The 16,282-nt window shown below is 51.9% G+C and overlaps 7 protein-coding genes across 7 annotated transcripts; 3 read left to right on the top strand and 4 right to left on the bottom strand.

The window, feature by feature from the left end:
* Positions 1 to 251: 251 nt before the first annotated feature.
* Positions 252 to 3,780, bottom strand: N7515_005770 (putative DNA damage repair protein Mus42; the record flags this gene model as incomplete). Its single annotated transcript, XM_056666514.1, has 2 exons — positions 252 to 3,676; positions 3,726 to 3,780. The coding sequence occupies 2 exons, from the start codon at positions 3,778 to 3,780 to the stop codon at positions 252 to 254; spliced, it is 3,480 nt and encodes a 1,159-aa protein (XP_056520110.1).
* Positions 3,781 to 4,093: 313 nt separating this feature from the next.
* On the top strand, positions 4,094 to 5,663 carry N7515_005771 (FKBP-type peptidyl-prolyl cis-trans isomerase; the record flags this gene model as incomplete). Its single annotated transcript, XM_056666515.1, has 3 exons — positions 4,094 to 4,180; positions 4,239 to 4,676; positions 4,740 to 5,663. The coding sequence occupies 3 exons, from the start codon at positions 4,094 to 4,096 to the stop codon at positions 5,661 to 5,663; spliced, it is 1,449 nt and encodes a 482-aa protein (XP_056520111.1).
* An 817-nt stretch (positions 5,664 to 6,480) lies between these two features.
* On the top strand, positions 6,481 to 7,983 carry N7515_005772 (putative RING finger domain protein; the record flags this gene model as incomplete). The annotated part of the gene is made up of 4 exons (XM_056666516.1): positions 6,481 to 6,579; positions 6,644 to 7,143; positions 7,201 to 7,641; positions 7,704 to 7,983. The coding sequence occupies 4 exons, from the start codon at positions 6,481 to 6,483 to the stop codon at positions 7,981 to 7,983; spliced, it is 1,320 nt and encodes a 439-aa protein (XP_056520112.1).
* Positions 7,984 to 9,195: 1,212 nt separating this feature from the next.
* Positions 9,196 to 10,107, bottom strand: N7515_005773 (uncharacterized protein; the record flags this gene model as incomplete). Its single annotated transcript, XM_056666517.1, has 1 exon — positions 9,196 to 10,107. The coding sequence occupies one exon, from the start codon at positions 10,105 to 10,107 to the stop codon at positions 9,196 to 9,198; it is 912 nt and encodes a 303-aa protein (XP_056520113.1).
* Positions 10,108 to 11,236: 1,129 nt separating this feature from the next.
* N7515_005774 (mitochondrial intermediate peptidase) lies at positions 11,237 to 13,624 on the bottom strand (the record flags this gene model as incomplete). Its single annotated transcript, XM_056666518.1, has 1 exon — positions 11,237 to 13,624. One exon carries the CDS (start codon positions 13,622 to 13,624, stop codon positions 11,237 to 11,239), a length of 2,388 nt encoding a protein of 795 aa, XP_056520114.1.
* A 222-nt stretch (positions 13,625 to 13,846) lies between these two features.
* Positions 13,847 to 14,759, top strand: N7515_005775 (MICOS complex subunit MIC26/MIC27; the record flags this gene model as incomplete). The annotated part of the gene is made up of 3 exons (XM_056666519.1): positions 13,847 to 13,873; positions 13,955 to 14,047; positions 14,112 to 14,759. The coding sequence occupies 3 exons, from the start codon at positions 13,847 to 13,849 to the stop codon at positions 14,757 to 14,759; spliced, it is 768 nt and encodes a 255-aa protein (XP_056520115.1).
* Positions 14,760 to 14,998: 239 nt separating this feature from the next.
* N7515_005776 (uncharacterized protein) lies at positions 14,999 to 16,173 on the bottom strand (the record flags this gene model as incomplete). The annotated part of the gene is made up of 3 exons (XM_056666520.1): positions 14,999 to 15,805; positions 15,857 to 15,940; positions 16,000 to 16,173. The coding sequence occupies 3 exons, from the start codon at positions 16,171 to 16,173 to the stop codon at positions 14,999 to 15,001; spliced, it is 1,065 nt and encodes a 354-aa protein (XP_056520116.1).
* Between the last annotated feature and the right edge of the window lie 109 nt (positions 16,174 to 16,282).

Raw genomic sequence — 16,282 nt, forward strand, 5'->3', positions numbered from 1 at the left:
CGCCCACGCCTGCACTCCCCCTTAAATCTGATCTATCGTCTCATGACGGCTCTCATCTCGATCTATCACATTTCTTATTGTCTTACAGCACCTCCTAAGAAAGCAGTAGTTAGAGACATTGATTGGGTTATTCACCGTTATTGGCGTTTGTTACTTGTGGGCCTTTATAAGTCATCTTGATACAAGAATTGGCGCTCTTCATCCTATACATAGCATGCACATTCAACGGTCTGAGAAATACTATTGGGGATTTACAAAAAGTCCACTGGCGGCAGCCCTCTCTGTTCCGAAGCCTTCTGGACACTGTCCTGCATCGCCTTAATAGCCTCTTGCCAGGGTATAGTTTCGTCGGACCGGGATTCTTGTAGCTTCTCGGAACCTCGTTGCTGCGAATAATCAGCGACCAACCACATCAACCACCGCACCACCGAAACAGCTTTGTCCAGATCCTTCTCTTGCAAAGTCACGCTAGACAGATATTTACATAATGACGCAACGTCTTCGGCATATGGGCCGCCTGCTGCAAACGCTTCATGCCAGGAGCCAACGGCATCCCGCAGATCCGGCAATTGGGACAAACGCTGTGATGTGAAGACTGGACGTTTCGGGAGCGGGGGTAGAGGAAGGCGTTTCTCTACGGGAACCGGTGCGGGTGGAGGAGCCTCTTGTGCTCGAGAAGGGGGTCTTTGGGCGCTCGCAGAAGCTCGTGAGCGCTGTTGCATGCGTGTGCGTTCTTGTTCTTCGAGGACTTCTCGTCGGATATCTTCGGGTAAAGCGGCAAGAAAATCAGCTGAAACCTCAAGTGGAGGTTCTGCCGGTTCTTCGACGTTTGGTGACGCTTGTCTGGATGAGACCTCGTCATCAAGACCAGCAGGCGGAGCGACCGGGCGGGGAACGAAGCCAAAATTCGATTGAAATAGAGGCTTTTGTTTAGGCTTGTTCGCAGGGGCTGCCGACTTGAGCGGGCGGCCACGCCGCTTTTTGGGGGGTGAGACTGGCCTTTTCGGTCTGAGAGAGCCGGAGGTTGATGGGCGTGGCTCGGACACTGCGGGTGCAGGTGGTGGTGCAGGGATATTCGCTGGCTCGTTATAGTAACCAAGTACTTCATTGCGCACATCTTCGGGCAATGCGGCCAATGTGTCTGGGTCCAGCTGGGACTGAGGGGGAAGGTCTGCTCGAGCAGGTTGTCCTGCTGACCGTGGCGGGGGACATGGGGATCCTATGCGAGAATCCCGCCGCGGCTTTGCTTGTGCAACAAGTCTTGCTCTGATATCTGTCGGTAACTCCGCAACCACTTTGGGATCTGCCTGAGTGGGCATAATGAACTGGGAACCCGATATATTGAGAGGTTTGTGAGCACTGTCACTGAGGACAGGATCCGCTTGGATCCTGACAGATCCATCTTTGTGCGGACTTTCCAGCTCGTCCGGGTCTGCTTCTGGGACAGCCTTCTTGCGAGGGGGAGACTTTAGAAAGTTGAGCTGCCGTTGACTGCTTCCAGGGCCCGAGCCGCCAGTCTTGATTGGCTCCAGCCTGGTCATCTGTACGCCCAGACCTCTCAGATCTCCTGGTGAAAAGTTGAAGCTTCTCAGCATTGATATTGCTTCTTTGGCAATCACGTCTGGTGCATTGGTCGCAACACCAAGAGCGACGCTCTTGTTGAACACATCGCACTTTCCATGGCCAAGATGTTTGACGGGTTCCAAAGGAGCGTCCATTGATCGTCGCATGACTTTAAGTGTGAGCTGGGTTCCCTTCACCAGATTCTCCATCAATCTTCGATTAAGCTCCTCACAGAGGGACCGCACAAATTCATCGGCTTGCTCCTGGTTGACAAAGCGAATGCCCCAATTGACCTCAGCCGACACAGATTTCCTCGTTACTTGGTCACCGACTTCTGTCCGGTCAATTCCACGAGCGTATTCCCACATTCTCATCCCAGTTTTGGGTCCCAAGCCAGATATCAGCCTGTCTTTCGGAATATCTCGGATGTCTTTGACAAATTTGGCGCCCAGTTCCTCCAACTTAATTGCCGTGCTATGGCCCACACCTGGGAGAGCGTTAACTGTGAGATCTCCAATGAAGTCTAACACGGCATCTGGCTTTAATTGGAACTGCCCAGCGGGCTTAGCTTTCCGAAGAGAGACCTTCGCAAGCAGAATGTTGCCGCCAATACCGACAGACACCGCACATCCCGTCTTCTGCTTGATTGAATCCCGTAAGGCCTGGGCAATTTCGTCCGCTTTGAATTGCTCGCGATCGATAGATCCTTCCGATATCTTCTTTCCGTTTGAGCCACCGGCTTCGACGCATAGTTCGGTGACATCGATCAGAGCCTCGTCAATACTAACACTTTGCACAACGCCATCAACGGCAAGTATCGCGGTGTAGAACTTCCGACTCGCATCTTCATAGGCAGGGAAATCATAAGGCAAGACCTTGAGCTCAGGACACGATTGCAAAGCACCTTTCATCCACATTCCATTTTTAACACCCCGGGCACGTGCAGGGTAATTGCAACTAGCAATCTCGGAGCTTGACCCCGAGCCATGAGCGATGGCAACCGGCTTGTCCTGGAGTTCGGGATGCTTTAAAAGCGAGACGGCCGCAAAGAACGAGTCAAAGTCCACATGGAGTATATACCGTCGTGCTCCAGGTACAGGCTTTGGTTTGGGTCTCCGAGACAGTGCTTTCTCCTTCGTCGCAGCCTGCAGCTGGGCTTTCAACTCCGCCTTCCAGGTCGACAGATGATGAAGGCGAGACTCTCTGTAATATTGCTGCAAGAAGTCCGGATTGACAGCAGAGATTTTCTGCATCTGTGGATCTGCAAGGAGTTGTGCGTTGTACTCTTCAGACGTCAATTCTGGTTTTGTAGGGCTGATTTGATTGAGGGCCGGGAATGGTTCGGGATCAATCGGTGGTTCTGGCGTTGAAGGCTGCGTCGCATCACTAGCTGGCATCTCTTTTGGTGGCTCACGAGCAACTTCCTTTCCTGTATCTTCCATAGCCTCCATCGTAAAGCTAGGAAAATCCCCATAGTCTGACTGGGATGGCTGGGTCGGCAGGGTCGGCGTGGCAATCTGTGAGATGTCCGATCGTGCAGATGGGGTCAGAGGTTTAGATGAAGAACCAATATTATCTCCGACGGTGCTGGTATTTCGCAGCTGAGAGTTGTACCAGCTAGTTCTCGATTGCTCTTTGTAGCCCGTACGAGGGCTATTCGCCTGACTGGTAAATCGACCATCATCGAATTTGAGCACTCTTTGTGCCTGGCCTTCATCTACTATTCTAAATTCATCCCACGGCAGTAGACGACCTGCCCTGATACTTTCCGTCACCCACGCAGGGCTCACTATGCGATACCGACGGAACTCTTCACGTTTCTTGGGTGTCAAAGCGCTAGCAATGATGTGAGTGGCAACGGTCTTGCCATCAAGGTATTGAAGGAAACCACCTCCATGGCTGACGATCAAACGATGTAGGTCTTGGAGAGAAGGCTGAGTGTACCCATTGACATGGGCAACCACACCGCGAAATATGAGCGGGCAATCACCAGCTGAGGCTCGAATTTCTGCATCAAGGTTCTGCAGCTTCAACTTTTTTCGGCGCATATAGTCACCAAACCCACCAAAGCTGGAAGCCTCATACTCCTCGCCTTCTTCGTCATTGAAGTCATCTAAATGCGGTCAGATAAGGGTGGAGACCAATATGCCGACCCTACGTACGATTTTCAATGCGCTTTCGCACTGCACTTGAGTTTGTCTCATGACGGGAGCCCATGTTGGGCTACAACTACCATCATGACCGAGCTATGAGTAGAGACAACAGAGAGATGGTTGCCCTCTCGCGCGAAGCTCGGTAATCATCACGTGGACCCAAACTTCCAAACAGCGGTCACACAAGGCAATATAGGGGCGGTGAGCTGTCCTCTGATCTCATTGATCGAATTTTTTTTCTCTCCAAATTTTTTGCCGTAGCTGTTGCTGGGTAGCAACTTTTCTTTTCTTTCCTCTTCTTTTTCCCTCAACCAGATTCATTCGCTTTTCACCCATTCTCTCTCACATCGAATCTCTTTTAATTTCACTTATACATAATGTCTGCCGTTCAGCCTGTCGCAGTCTATGCGCTCCGGGTTCCTCCCGGTGCCATGGTCCAGGCAGTTCCCAACGCTGCTGCTTCTGTCAGTTTTGCACCGTTGCACCGACCATTTGACTAAACTCATGCTGATATTGAATTAGTTCCGCGTTAGCATGGCCGCTATCGATCCCGATGAGGCCCCAGAGTTCGAGGATGAGCAGGACTCCAGCAAGCCTTCCCGCTCCACTCTGAAGATTATTCGCGCTCCTCCCGGTCTTGACCTCGATGAGGATGATGAGGATGATGAGGACTACAGTGATGAGGATGAGGAGGAGTCTGAGGATGAGGAAGAGTCCAACGGTGGCCCTAGCGACAAGGAGAAGGCTCGCAAACTCCGTGAAGCTGCTGCCCTCAAGGATCTCGAGGACGCTATGGAGGAGGACGATGATGAGGAGGATGACGATGAGGACTTCGACTTGAAGGCTGCCATCTCTAAGCTCATCAAGGGTAAGGGCCCTGCCCTTGACGACGAGGACTCTGAGTCCGAGGAGGGCCTCGAGCTTGATGAGAACGTTATCTGCACATTGAGCCCCAGCCAGGTAAGGCCAATTGCCTCTGCGAGTAGCAAAATTTTCACCCACTTACATTCAATTCTCCTATAGAACTACCAACAGCCTCTGGATATCACTGTCTGCGAGGGTGAGCCTGTCTTCTTCAAGGTCACCGGAAACCACACCGTCTTCCTGACTGGTAACTACGTCATTGGTCTCGACGAGGGTCACGATCACGATCACGACCACGATGATGAGGACGATGAGGATGACTACGATCTGTCCCCCGATGAGGATGAGCTCGACATGGATGAGCTCATGGCCATGCAGGGTGGTGATGAGAGCGACGACCTTGACGACATGGAGGATCCCCGAATCACCGAGGTTGAGAGCGAGGATGAGGCTCCTAAGCTTGTCGAGACCAAGAAGGGCAAGAACAAGCGCGCCGCCGAGGAGGAGGCCAGCCTCGACGACATGATGGCCAAGGCCGACAAGGCCAAGTCTACCAAGGCTGAAGAGCCCGCGTTGACCAAGGCCCAGCAGAAGAAGCTCAAGAAGAACAACGGTGATGCCGCCGCTGTTGAGCCTAAGGAGACCAAGAAGGATGAGAAGAAGGAGGCCAAGACCGACAAGAAGGTCCAGTTCGCCAAGAACCTCGAGCAGGGCCCTACTCCCTCCGGCGACAAGCCCACCGGCACCCTCGGTGTCAAGGAGATCCGTGGTGTGAAGATTGACGACAAGAAGCTCGGAAAGGGCGTTGCCGCCAAGAGTGGCAACACCGTGGCCATGCGCTACATCGGTAAGCTCGAGAACGGCAAGGTCTTCGACTCCAACAAGAAGGGCAAGCCTTTCACCTTCAAGCTCGGAAAGGGTGAGGTGATCAAGGGTTGGGACATTGGTGTTGCCGGCATGGCTGTCGGTGGTGAGCGTCGTATCTCCATCCCTCCATCTCTCGCATATGGCAAGAAGGCCCTTCCCGGCATTCCCGCCAACTCCAAGCTCATCTTCGATGTCAAGCTCCTTGAGATCAAGTAAACTGCTTTGTCCTACGTCTTTTTGCCGGGGTGTTTGAGGGTACCGGTTCAATTGCATTTCCTGTGATATCCATTGCTGTCTTCTTTTTCAGTTCACTCTCCCACTGTATCTGGCGATGAGATGATCGCGAGGAATTTGTATCCCTGCATGGAAAAAGTGACTATTTATTGCTATTTATTATTTACTTTGTACTAGTCCTTGAATCATATTGAATATTCACTGCTTTTATGTATTGTAGAAAGAGAGGTCGTTCTATAGTAAACCTGAAGCAAGCCCTAGAGAGAAGGGGGTGGATGTGTATACTTCGCCTCTCTTCGCCCTTGCATCACACCCAAATTCGCCGACATGAATCCAACATATCAATACAAAGAAATAAGGCTGCCTGATGCATGAACTTTTCTATTTTTGTCAACAACGAAACGTGGAAAGTTCTTCGTTTCATGATATAACTAGCTTCATTGCCTTATTCAGGCGATGGAGGCGATCACTGATCGAACGTCATTGCCTCGTTCCAGCCGCCGACCTCCTAATCACTTCATCTTTGGGCTCTCGCTCCCAACTATTTGCCTTGCCACGTTTGTGATACACTCTCTAGACACACTGCCTCCTCCTTCTCCTCTCATTTCCCCCTATCCAATAAAATAATGATTAACTAGCCAGCCAACACCCAACTGTTACCTCGCCACCCCCCGCAGATAAGGCATGACTCTGTGACTGCGCTGGCGCTTATCGACTCAATCGGCTTCAATCCTAACATCTGTGTTGTACAACATCTCATAGCTCCCTAGCCCGTTGTTAGTATTTACAACATCTCGACATGGACAGCGATCGCATGTTCTGCCATGCCTGTGGCGGGGTTTGGCTTAAGGACGGGGGTTTGACGTGCCCGCATTGTGAATCCGAGTTCACGGAGATCGTATGGCGAATTTCTTCTCCCTCGAAGTTTCTTCTAGTTTTCTAACGCTTTGACTTTCTCTAAGATTGAGATTCCTCCAGAGATGCCCTCCGAAGCTTCCCCATCACCCCAACCCCAGGCTGGGTCATCGTCGGCTCCACGCGGCAACCCGTGGAGAGACCATAACCCGTGGGAACAAGAAGAGTCATATTCAGCGCAAGGCTTGGGTCTTTTTGGGAACGCCTCCTCTGGATATCCCTCTCTGCGCACATACAGGTCCCCCGACGGGCGGTTCTCATTCAGTAGTACGACGTTTGAAGCCGGAACAGCCTCCGGTCAGCGCAACGATCCAAGTCCTATTGTCCCGATGGCGTTGGAAACCTTCGGTGCGATGCTACGAGACGTAGACTTCATGGAGCCGAATCCTCGTGTTTACAGAGGATATGGGGAGGAGTCTCTCGATCCTAACTCCTCCACGGCTCCCGACTGGCTTCAGGACGACCACCTCACCGGCCATCACCCGGGCCTATCTCCCCGCAATACAAATGGCCCGCAATCAAATCGCAACCCGATGACGATAACCGAGTATGTGCGATTCTATTTCTACTGCTTCTCTTCGCTAGGAAACTGACCGGGATCTAGGATCATGGACGCTATCCGTGCTGACCTTGGAACACAATCAATGCGAGGCGGCCGGGGAGGCCGTGGCGCAGCAGCTCCGAATCCTCTTTCCATACTGTCCGCCATTCTCAACATGGATCGAATTGGAGACGCAGTTTATTCGCAGGAGGCGCTTGATCGGGTCATCGAGCAGCTGATCGAGCACACTGGAGGTGCCAGCACTGCGCCACCGGCAGCATCACAGACTGCCATTCAGTCTTTGCCAAGGAAAAAAGTTGACAAAGAGATGCTGGGCGGCGAGTCAAAAGCGGAGTGCACCATTTGCCTAGATAATGTCGAACTCGGTACGGAAGTCACAGTGTTACCATGCACGCACTGGTTTCATTTCAGCTGCATCGAAGCCTGGCTGACCCAAAACAACACTTGCCCACATTGCCGTCGCGGTATCGACTCAAATATGGGGTAAGTTGGGCGGTTCCGAGTTTAGACACTTGTTTAGAACCTTACTAACGAGTATATATCAGAAATGGAGAGGGCACCCGTGAGAATCCCGTCGTAGTCCAAGATAGCCCCGAGCAATCAGCATCCCGGCGGCGCCACAGTTCTGCGCGGACATCGCGCAGCGGCCGATCCTCTTTATCCTCGCTGCAGAGCCGGCTATCGCCACGACTTTCCCCTCGTCGCTCTCCTGAACGAGAGCGTGGACAGGGTGGACAACCTGGCCCTCGAGAGCTTAGCCGGAGTGAGGGCAACGGTGGAGGATTCGCCAGCTGGTTTTCAAACCGATTTGGAAACAGCACGTGAGGAAGGGCGTATTGTTGATATGAAAGACACGTAGCGAGACTCATTTCATTATTTTCTCACCAAGGTTGGTTTTCGGCGGGTTGGACAACACACTTGATTTGTTTTTTAGCGGTTCGGCAAGGGTCGATGGTTTTCTTTGTTTCTGGCGATATCTACATTCCCCCATACCCCCTTGGTGAGAGTTACCCTACGCGATGAAGGGCATGGGTATGCCTGGTCTTTGAGCCTCGTATATATGGTTTCATCCCACGTCGCAATGTCATTTTATCTAGTTAGTACATTGGCATTGTCTGCTAGTTTATCTCCGTGATTTTCTTATCATTAGCACCTACGATATATGAGGATGCAATGGTTAACTGAGATTGACGTCTTTCGTCGCCATGAGACAATGCTGCTCGTACTGCGTATGATGTACTAATGCTTTATTTTCATGTAGTCCAAAAGCCCAGTCTCTTTCATGCAATGGGCTTGTGGTTTAGTGGTATAATACTCCCTTAGCATGGGAGTGGTCCGGGGTTCGATTCCCCGCGAGTCCATCTTTTTGTTTCTACTTTTTGTACTTCTCGTTGTATACTTCACTTTCTCTGAGCCCAATGATCTTTTCTATTCTTTTTGGCTTGTCGAATAAGGCTCGGAATAAGTCCGAGTTAACATGCGTTTACGACTCTTCCACGGAACCCTTGGTTTGTCTTCACTAGTTACTGCATCGACATACATGCATGAATGTGACGCTTATGGTGGTGCATCTTATCCTGAAGGACTGTGCCAACCTTGGAACGACTGGATAAGCCTTGTCTTTATACTTCGTCAATACGAGACTACGTGACTACATCGGAATACCGGGCAGTTTCTTCATGGTTGCCTACTACTATATGTTCATTGCTTTTGGACATCCTGCATTGAAGCTGACGAATATGTATTTCCACATACCACAGTATATGCAACAACCACGAGACCTTCGGCAACTGATATTCTCCCAAGTCTGCAACCTAGGATTGGTGCATGTGCCGTTGAAAGCAGGTCTCTAGAGTCTAGAGTCGACAAGTTTCACAAGAAAAAGCAAACAAAGCAGGGCAGCACAGAAAAAGAAAGTAAAGATACGTTTAATTAGGATAAGATGAACAAAAGATGGAACATTAAAATACAACCAGTGAATTCTAAACCCATCCAACGTCTCAGACCTGCTTCAGCTGACTCGCATCTTCGAACCTGTTATTCGACAACTTCATACCTCCGTCCCCACGAGGGCTGACTCGCCAGAAACCACGAGCGGAACGGATTGAGCATCCTCTGTCGTCGGGCTGCTTTGCGATTCTGTTCCTCGCGCTGCTGATCCATCCAGACAGTTGGTGTGATGACCTGGGGAGGTGGGTGTGGGTAATTGTTGCGATTTATCTCGAAACTTGAACGAATGCTGGTAAAGTCTTCTTCAGCCTTTGGGGGTATTGGATTTGGCCATGTTTGTGCTCGCTTCTCAGTTGCTATTGATTGTGAGGTGGATGTGTTGTTGCGATCTATAGATGTGTCTGATATTGGGAACACGACGGCAGTTGGTCTGGGCCGTGAATGGACCGTAGGTTCGGGATTGGTATGAGATCCCGGAAATTCAGAGTCGTTGATTTCATTTTCTCGTATTTGGTGTGTTGGATCAGGCTGGACGTTTTCATCTGCCCTTTCTAGTCCCATGGACAAGTGGAAGCGTCTGCTCATTCTGGTATTTCCTGATAGTGTGAAATTATGGCAGAAGGCGGCGTATGACTCGTGAAGACGCATTTCTCGTACCGCCTCTACATCCACGGGAGGACATTCCTCTTCAATGTGCTCGTGGATAGCGCCGCGTAGGTTTACTCCGTGGAGTTGGCGCTCGCGCTCTGGTGTGTGTGTGATGGGTGCAGTATGTGTTGCGTTGTTGAGATCTCTGAGGTTTCTTTCGCTTAGTTCATGCTCTTGATATCCCGTTCGAAGGATTGACTGGGATATCCTCTTAGACACTTTTCTTGTGAGCTGGACGACTGTGCTTTTCCGGCGGAGTTGAGGTCGGGGCTGCTCTATTGAATCTCGGGTAGAGAAGGTGTCACTCGAAGAAAAGGATGCATTGTCATTGACAATGATAATATCAGGCATGTTGGTGTGAATAGTCTGACTTTCGGCTTGCGATAGAAGGATATATGAAGGAAGATGTGAGGCCAGACCGGGAATAAATAATTTACTCCCAGCAAACGGGACTTCGTACTTTGAGGAGTTGAAAGAAAGTTGACTCGGCAATCTTCCAATAGAATGAGCGAAATACGGTGAATTCCTATCACGTATATAAATACTTGCTTATGTTGAGAATGTAGCATTGCACGCACCTGCAACAAGGAGATACTTAAGGGCTTTTTCACGTCTTCCAGAACGTACCTTCCGGTCTATACTGGACCTTCATAGAGGACAGATAGTCTGTAAAACAGTAAAAACCAATTTCCCACGGAGTTTGGGGTTAATCCCACCTTATACTCCGCCAATTTACACAAAGAGCATGTGCCATGCCTAGGCAGTGTAGCTCAACATTAGTTCGCCGGTGGTACCCTCGGGGGATACCAGGGGAGTACCGCTAAAGCAAGCCACCATGCAGAGGGGAAATGGGACAGTACGTCAGAGGTTCTCTAAGCTTAAGGGAGAAAAGTGCAGATTTGGCTTAAATTCGCGAGAGGTTGCTATGAGACGGGAGTGGCCCAGTGGGGGCCCGGGGGGAGGTCATAGTTCAGTCTTGGCCCTAACAACCTGAAAAGAAGGGGAACTTCCAATTGTTCAGTGTTCACCACCTTCCATGCCGAGGTTATCGCAGTCCAAGATCCTTCAAGAACATAAACAAGTGATCAAGTCTAATATCCACTGAGACACAGACAAAGGGGAAGTGAGACATGCCCGACACCCCGTTACCCCCGTTATTGACCCACCAACGGTGGCGCTACCTAGCAGTGGCCTAGCCTCGGACTCTGGCGTCCAATGCGCCGTCGGAGATCACTAGACAGCCTGAGCAGTCTCCTATTGGATACACTGGGTGGAATAGCATGTGGCCGTCCTCGTGCAGCTGGACGTATCCGGTGGAATCTTGTGATGTAGGTCAATCCGTTGCAAGCCGCAAGAGTTTATTCATTGGCAGAAGATGACCCGACCAATATGATGATGAACATATGTTTATTTACAAAGCTTGTGAGGCCGAGATGTATCAGAAGGCAATCAGGGTACGCAGTATACTCGCGGGGTCACATTATCCAGATACGCCTTCGCGCCCGAGGCCCCAGCGACCAACCTCACTCATCGCTTCATCGCCGCCTTCAGCCAGACGACCGTTTGTGTTGGACGGATTGCTGCTTCCCAGCACGCCAGCTACGCATTTCCAGCCATTGCGACCACCGCCCCAGCGGAGAACCTCGTTCTTGTATCGCTCGCCCGCGGCGCGATCAGTAGCCGCCCGGCCGGACTGGAAGACGTCCTGCCAAAGTTTATTCGCGATCGCGCGATCAAAGATATAACTGTAATATGTGGCACCGTAGCCATACAGGTGGCCGAAGAAGCCCTGCCACGAGGTAGGTGGCTGTAGGTTGGCCGGATCGGGTAGACATGAGTGCTCACCGAAGACTCGGTGGTAGATGGCGGTAGAGTCGATGCCGGCGGAGCTGACTTCAGCTGGGATCGTGTGGTATGCCTGGTCAACGAGCGCCATGAGGATCTGAGCCTCATTCTCAACCGCACCGTAGATAGATCCGTGCGCAGTGCGATCTAGCTCCATGCTTCGCATCATGGCCTCAGACAGAGGCTCGTCGGTCTTCCAGTGCCGCGCGTAGAGGCTGAGGACCTCTGGTGCTGTGGCAAAACTTTCCATCAATACAGAGGGAAGTTCGGCGAAGTCCGTAGCGCATCGGGTACCCGAGATGGATTGAAGAGGTGTTTGGCCCAGTATAGAGTGGACTGCATGGCCCATCTCGTGGAACAGGGTACGAACGCTCTGTTCATTTAGCAAAGTCGGCTGACCGCTGCCATTGGCCTGTGGCTCCTGGAAGTCGCAAACGAGGGCAATGGTTGGAAGTTGACGTAAAGTTCTGGTGTGCGGGTCGACACCAGTCGCCATGCCATCGTTCGGGTGTGCAGTCTCGTTCATTGAAGCACACTCGGCGACCTCCTCCGCGGAAATCTCGCGCGAGCAGCGGAGAGTAAAGTGAGCAGGATTGGGGTGCTTGCTTGGCCTGGTAAATAAGTCGCAGTAGATGACTGCGATGTGATTATCGGATTCGTCCACTACATCCAATCGACGAACATCCGGGTGCCAGGTCTCACCGGGAGATGCCTCATTTGGAACCAGGCGTACACCGTACAGACGGTCAAAGAGTCGAGAAAGACCCTGCATCACTGTCCCCAATGAAAAGAACTCGTTGATGACGCCCATGTGACGAGAGCGACGAGCCTGGGAATATTCCAAAACGCGCTTGTGAACGTAATATGCATGATCCCAGGGCTGCAGAGCCGAGCCTGGCTTTGAGGCCTGCAGCTTGGATAGCTCCTCCTGGACTGGGCCCCGGTTGCTCGAAACAAGTGAAGTCAAGAAGTTGGACACAGCTTCGGGTGTCTTGGCCATCTTGTCACCGAGAGTCATGTGCGCAAAGCTGTTGTGTCCAGTGAGTCGTGCTAGCTCAGATCTCTTCATGAGAAGCTCCTCCAATCTGTGAATCTGGCGCTTACTCGATGTTCTGGTCGCCAGATATATTTGTTTGCGAACATCTTCATCGTGAACTGAGCGAAGAGCAAGTCGAGGGATGACCCCCGTAGTCGGTACCGGGGCTTTCTTGTTCCACCTCTTAATTTTGGAGATGACCATAGGATCCAATCCTTGGAGGCTGTTGGCACCAAAGACGACCTGGGACCTCGCAGGCTCTGCGCCATTCATGAACTCCGAGCCCAACTGGCTCACATCATTCGAAAGCTCCACAAAGCGTTGTCTCACATTGGGCGGCATATGAATCGCGGAGTTCGAGAAATCCTTGTTCAGAATTTGGGCAACGATTTTCTCTCCCTCGGTCCATGATGATGTCACCTCGGGGTTGTTCAAAGCCTTGTTGAGCTGTTCATGGAGCCCCGTGGTTGTGTTCAAAACGTTCATATATTCAAACATAAGAGCCCACGCCTGCGTGGCTGCTTCTTGTATCCGTGGATCGGGGTGGATAGTTCGAATGAAGTCGGATAGGTCGATGACACGACACAAGAGGTCGCTGAGCCGGTCAAGATCTCGTGCTAGCGCCCTATACTCGTCCACCGTCGAGGCGGCAAGCACCTTAGCCACAATGGCCTGACATCTTTGTAGCGAGACATTTGCAAATGTCCTGAAGCCTTCGGGCGTTGTCAGGTACTGGTTTTGTACCAATCCGGCTTGTCTGGAGACTGTGGAGGTGCGCTGCTGGGAGAACTCATTCCAGAATGGCTGAGAATCAAAAACACAGCGCAGAGTATGGTCGTCGGTCTTCGCTTTTGCTGCACTGTTGTCTGCTGGGATGTATTCAGAGGACGTTGTCGGAGAAGATGCGGCGCTCGCAAAGGCTCGGGGTTGGGGCCGCAGATGCAGGCACTTGCGACTTGTCCATGTCCGTCGCAAAGGGCGAAGCATTGTAGAGACTGTATTAGAAGTAGATTAAAACCATTAGGGATAAATAGCACCGATTCACAAGTTCATTGAAGGAAGAAGCATCGACTTCACAAGGAAACGGGCAATGACGGAGTTTTCTGGAGGTTCCGCCGAGCCGAAGAATTCCCGTCTTGCTCCAACACGACTTTGCTTCATTCTCACTACCAGCTCCCTACTTCTCCTCCCTCCCCCCACACCACCAGGATGTCATTCCGGCCGATGTTGCAACAGGTATGACTTCTTAAGCCTCCATACTTGAAAGTTGGATGCAATTGATCCCCAATGCCCCGGTCCGCACTGACATGTGTCCAGCGGGCTGTGGCTCCCATCGCAGCCTCTCTCCTCGCGGGAGGCATCGCCTTGTATCCCAAGAAGACGGCGTTCGCAGAAGAGCCCCGTGATCATGTACGAACTGATGTACCTCGAACCCAAAGCAGCTCCGAACAGTTTTCCTGACACACTAATATAGCGCAAACCTATCTACGATGACATCCCCTCCGACATCCCCGAAGCTGTTAAACCCACCCAGCCTGCCGCACCTGCCGCGCCTGTCGTTTCCAAGTTGACCTCTGCACCCGCTGCGCAACAAGCTTCCTCTTCGCCTACCCCGACAGATATCCTGACCGCTCAGGTCCGACAAGCTCGCCTCTTCCTCTACTCACACTCCCTTGCCGCCGAGCAGGGCTTCAACAACTTCCTGTCCAGGGCCCTCAACATCGAAAACTGCTTCACCAACACCGTTGCCTCGCTCGCACCTTCGCCCGAGTCCGGCGAGCGTCTCCTGCCTGGCGGTGTCTACGTCGTCGTGGCCGCCATGGCCGGCTCCATTGTCTCGCGTAACCGTGGCATCTTCCTCCGCACTACATCGCCCCTCGCCTTCGGCACTGCTGCTGCCTACAGTCTTCTTCCCGTGACGATGCGCAATGTTGGAGAGCTTGTTTGGGAGTACGAGCAGAAGGTTCCTGCCGTTGCTGAGCAGCACTTGGCCATCCGTGAGCGTGCGGAGCACATCTACTACACCGGTGTTGCGCACAGCGGAATGGCGCGCCAGATGATGGAGGAGAAGATTGGTGATGCTCGGAAGAAGCTTGAGGAGTTGATTAGCAAGGGTCATTAAATACAGCTCGTTTGATTGGGCCAGAGCGAATTTTATTTGTCGCATATGTACGCTTAGAACCACTAGATCCGAAGAAAAGCCGGATTAGTTATGTTCCTTTTGTTTAAAACGTTTGATCATACGCTTGTTCTTGGGATATCTACGTGGATATATTCACATATAGGACTAGCTTCTGATGAATGATTGAATCCACGTTCGTCATTCTCTAGATTAAGTTGGTATCGAATATCCATTATCGTTCATTCTTCCTGTGCGGGTCCTGGTGATCCTATCGTTGCAGGACTCTCCGCATGAGACGGCGAAACTCCGACCTTCGGCGGCGGGGCCAGAGGAGTTCCATGTCGTGACGGCGCATGATCTTGTGCCCGGCTCTTCTCTTCACCTTCAGCAAAGTAATCATCAAAGGCCCTATTGGGCGAGGCAGCTGGCCGTGATCTCCCCGCACGACGACCGGCCGGCGATCTACTCTCTGACGGAGAGGCAACTCTTGCTTGCGCAGAGGCCAAGGGCGGCGGCGATGCCATGTTTGCTGGCACAAGGTAGTTACTCGAGGGAGCCGGCATGCCCGGCACAGAGCTTTCAGGGCCGCCAACTGGGGCAGCCGTGCCATCCTCGCGGGTCTCGAAGACGACCTCCCCGGGCCCATTAACCTCTTCTCCGAGTCCGACGGGTAATCGGTGTAGAGCACCGTATCCTAGCTCAGCACCAAGGGCACCTTCCCCGCCCCAGCCTCTTGTAGGAACAAGCTCCACCTCACGAACCACATCGAATTCGCTGTTGTAAACCCATAGAATCAGTGTGCGATTCAGATGGTCTTCGACCAACTCGCCGAGTGCTGACTCCCCTCTTAACGTCCCGCTCGGGGTCCCGATGATGTAGTCTGAGTATGGCAGCAAGCCAGCTCGGTATGCGGGACTGAGTGGCGATGGAATTGCAATAACATGCCAGATATGCTGAGTAGAGGATAGAGGAGCAAGCTGCAGCGCAAGGCCGAGGGAGGGATTCGTTGCCGATACGGGGTGAGAAACTGTGTGTGTACGTTGACCCTGTGGACATGGGTCAGCTAAGTAGTGGATGTATCACAATTGTATCCTGACCTTCGCACTCCACACTTCTAGTGTCAAGCTTCCTCCAGCGCAATTACGGCACTCGGTCGCAAAGAGGTTTGGGTCTGGATCTTCCTGTTTGTCGACGTGAGTCATGATATGAGGCCGATATTGAATCTGTTTGATATACTCACAATTGTATGGCCGTTGATGCCTACAATAAAGTCAAACCAGGGCTCCAGAGGGAGCTCTGGGTCTTTGTTGCGGAGGACCTGGAAACCGAATGCGCTGTCACTAGGGCCATTTCGAGATGGTTGTCCGGGCTCCCCGTCAAGGCGGCCGATGAAGCGATTTAATGCGCCAAACATAATGCTCTGATATAGACACGAACAGAGACAAATGACCTGGTGATGCTCATCAAGGAAGCTGTGTTGTTGTTGCGGCCATGCGAGCTGGCCAGATTCCAAGTGCAAACGG

The sequence above is a fragment of the Penicillium bovifimosum genome (assembly GCF_028826915.1).
Source record: "Penicillium bovifimosum strain IBT 22155 chromosome Unknown utg000005l_segment0_segment0, whole genome shotgun sequence".
Classification (NCBI taxonomy): Eukaryota; Fungi; Ascomycota; class Eurotiomycetes; order Eurotiales; family Aspergillaceae; genus Penicillium; species Penicillium bovifimosum.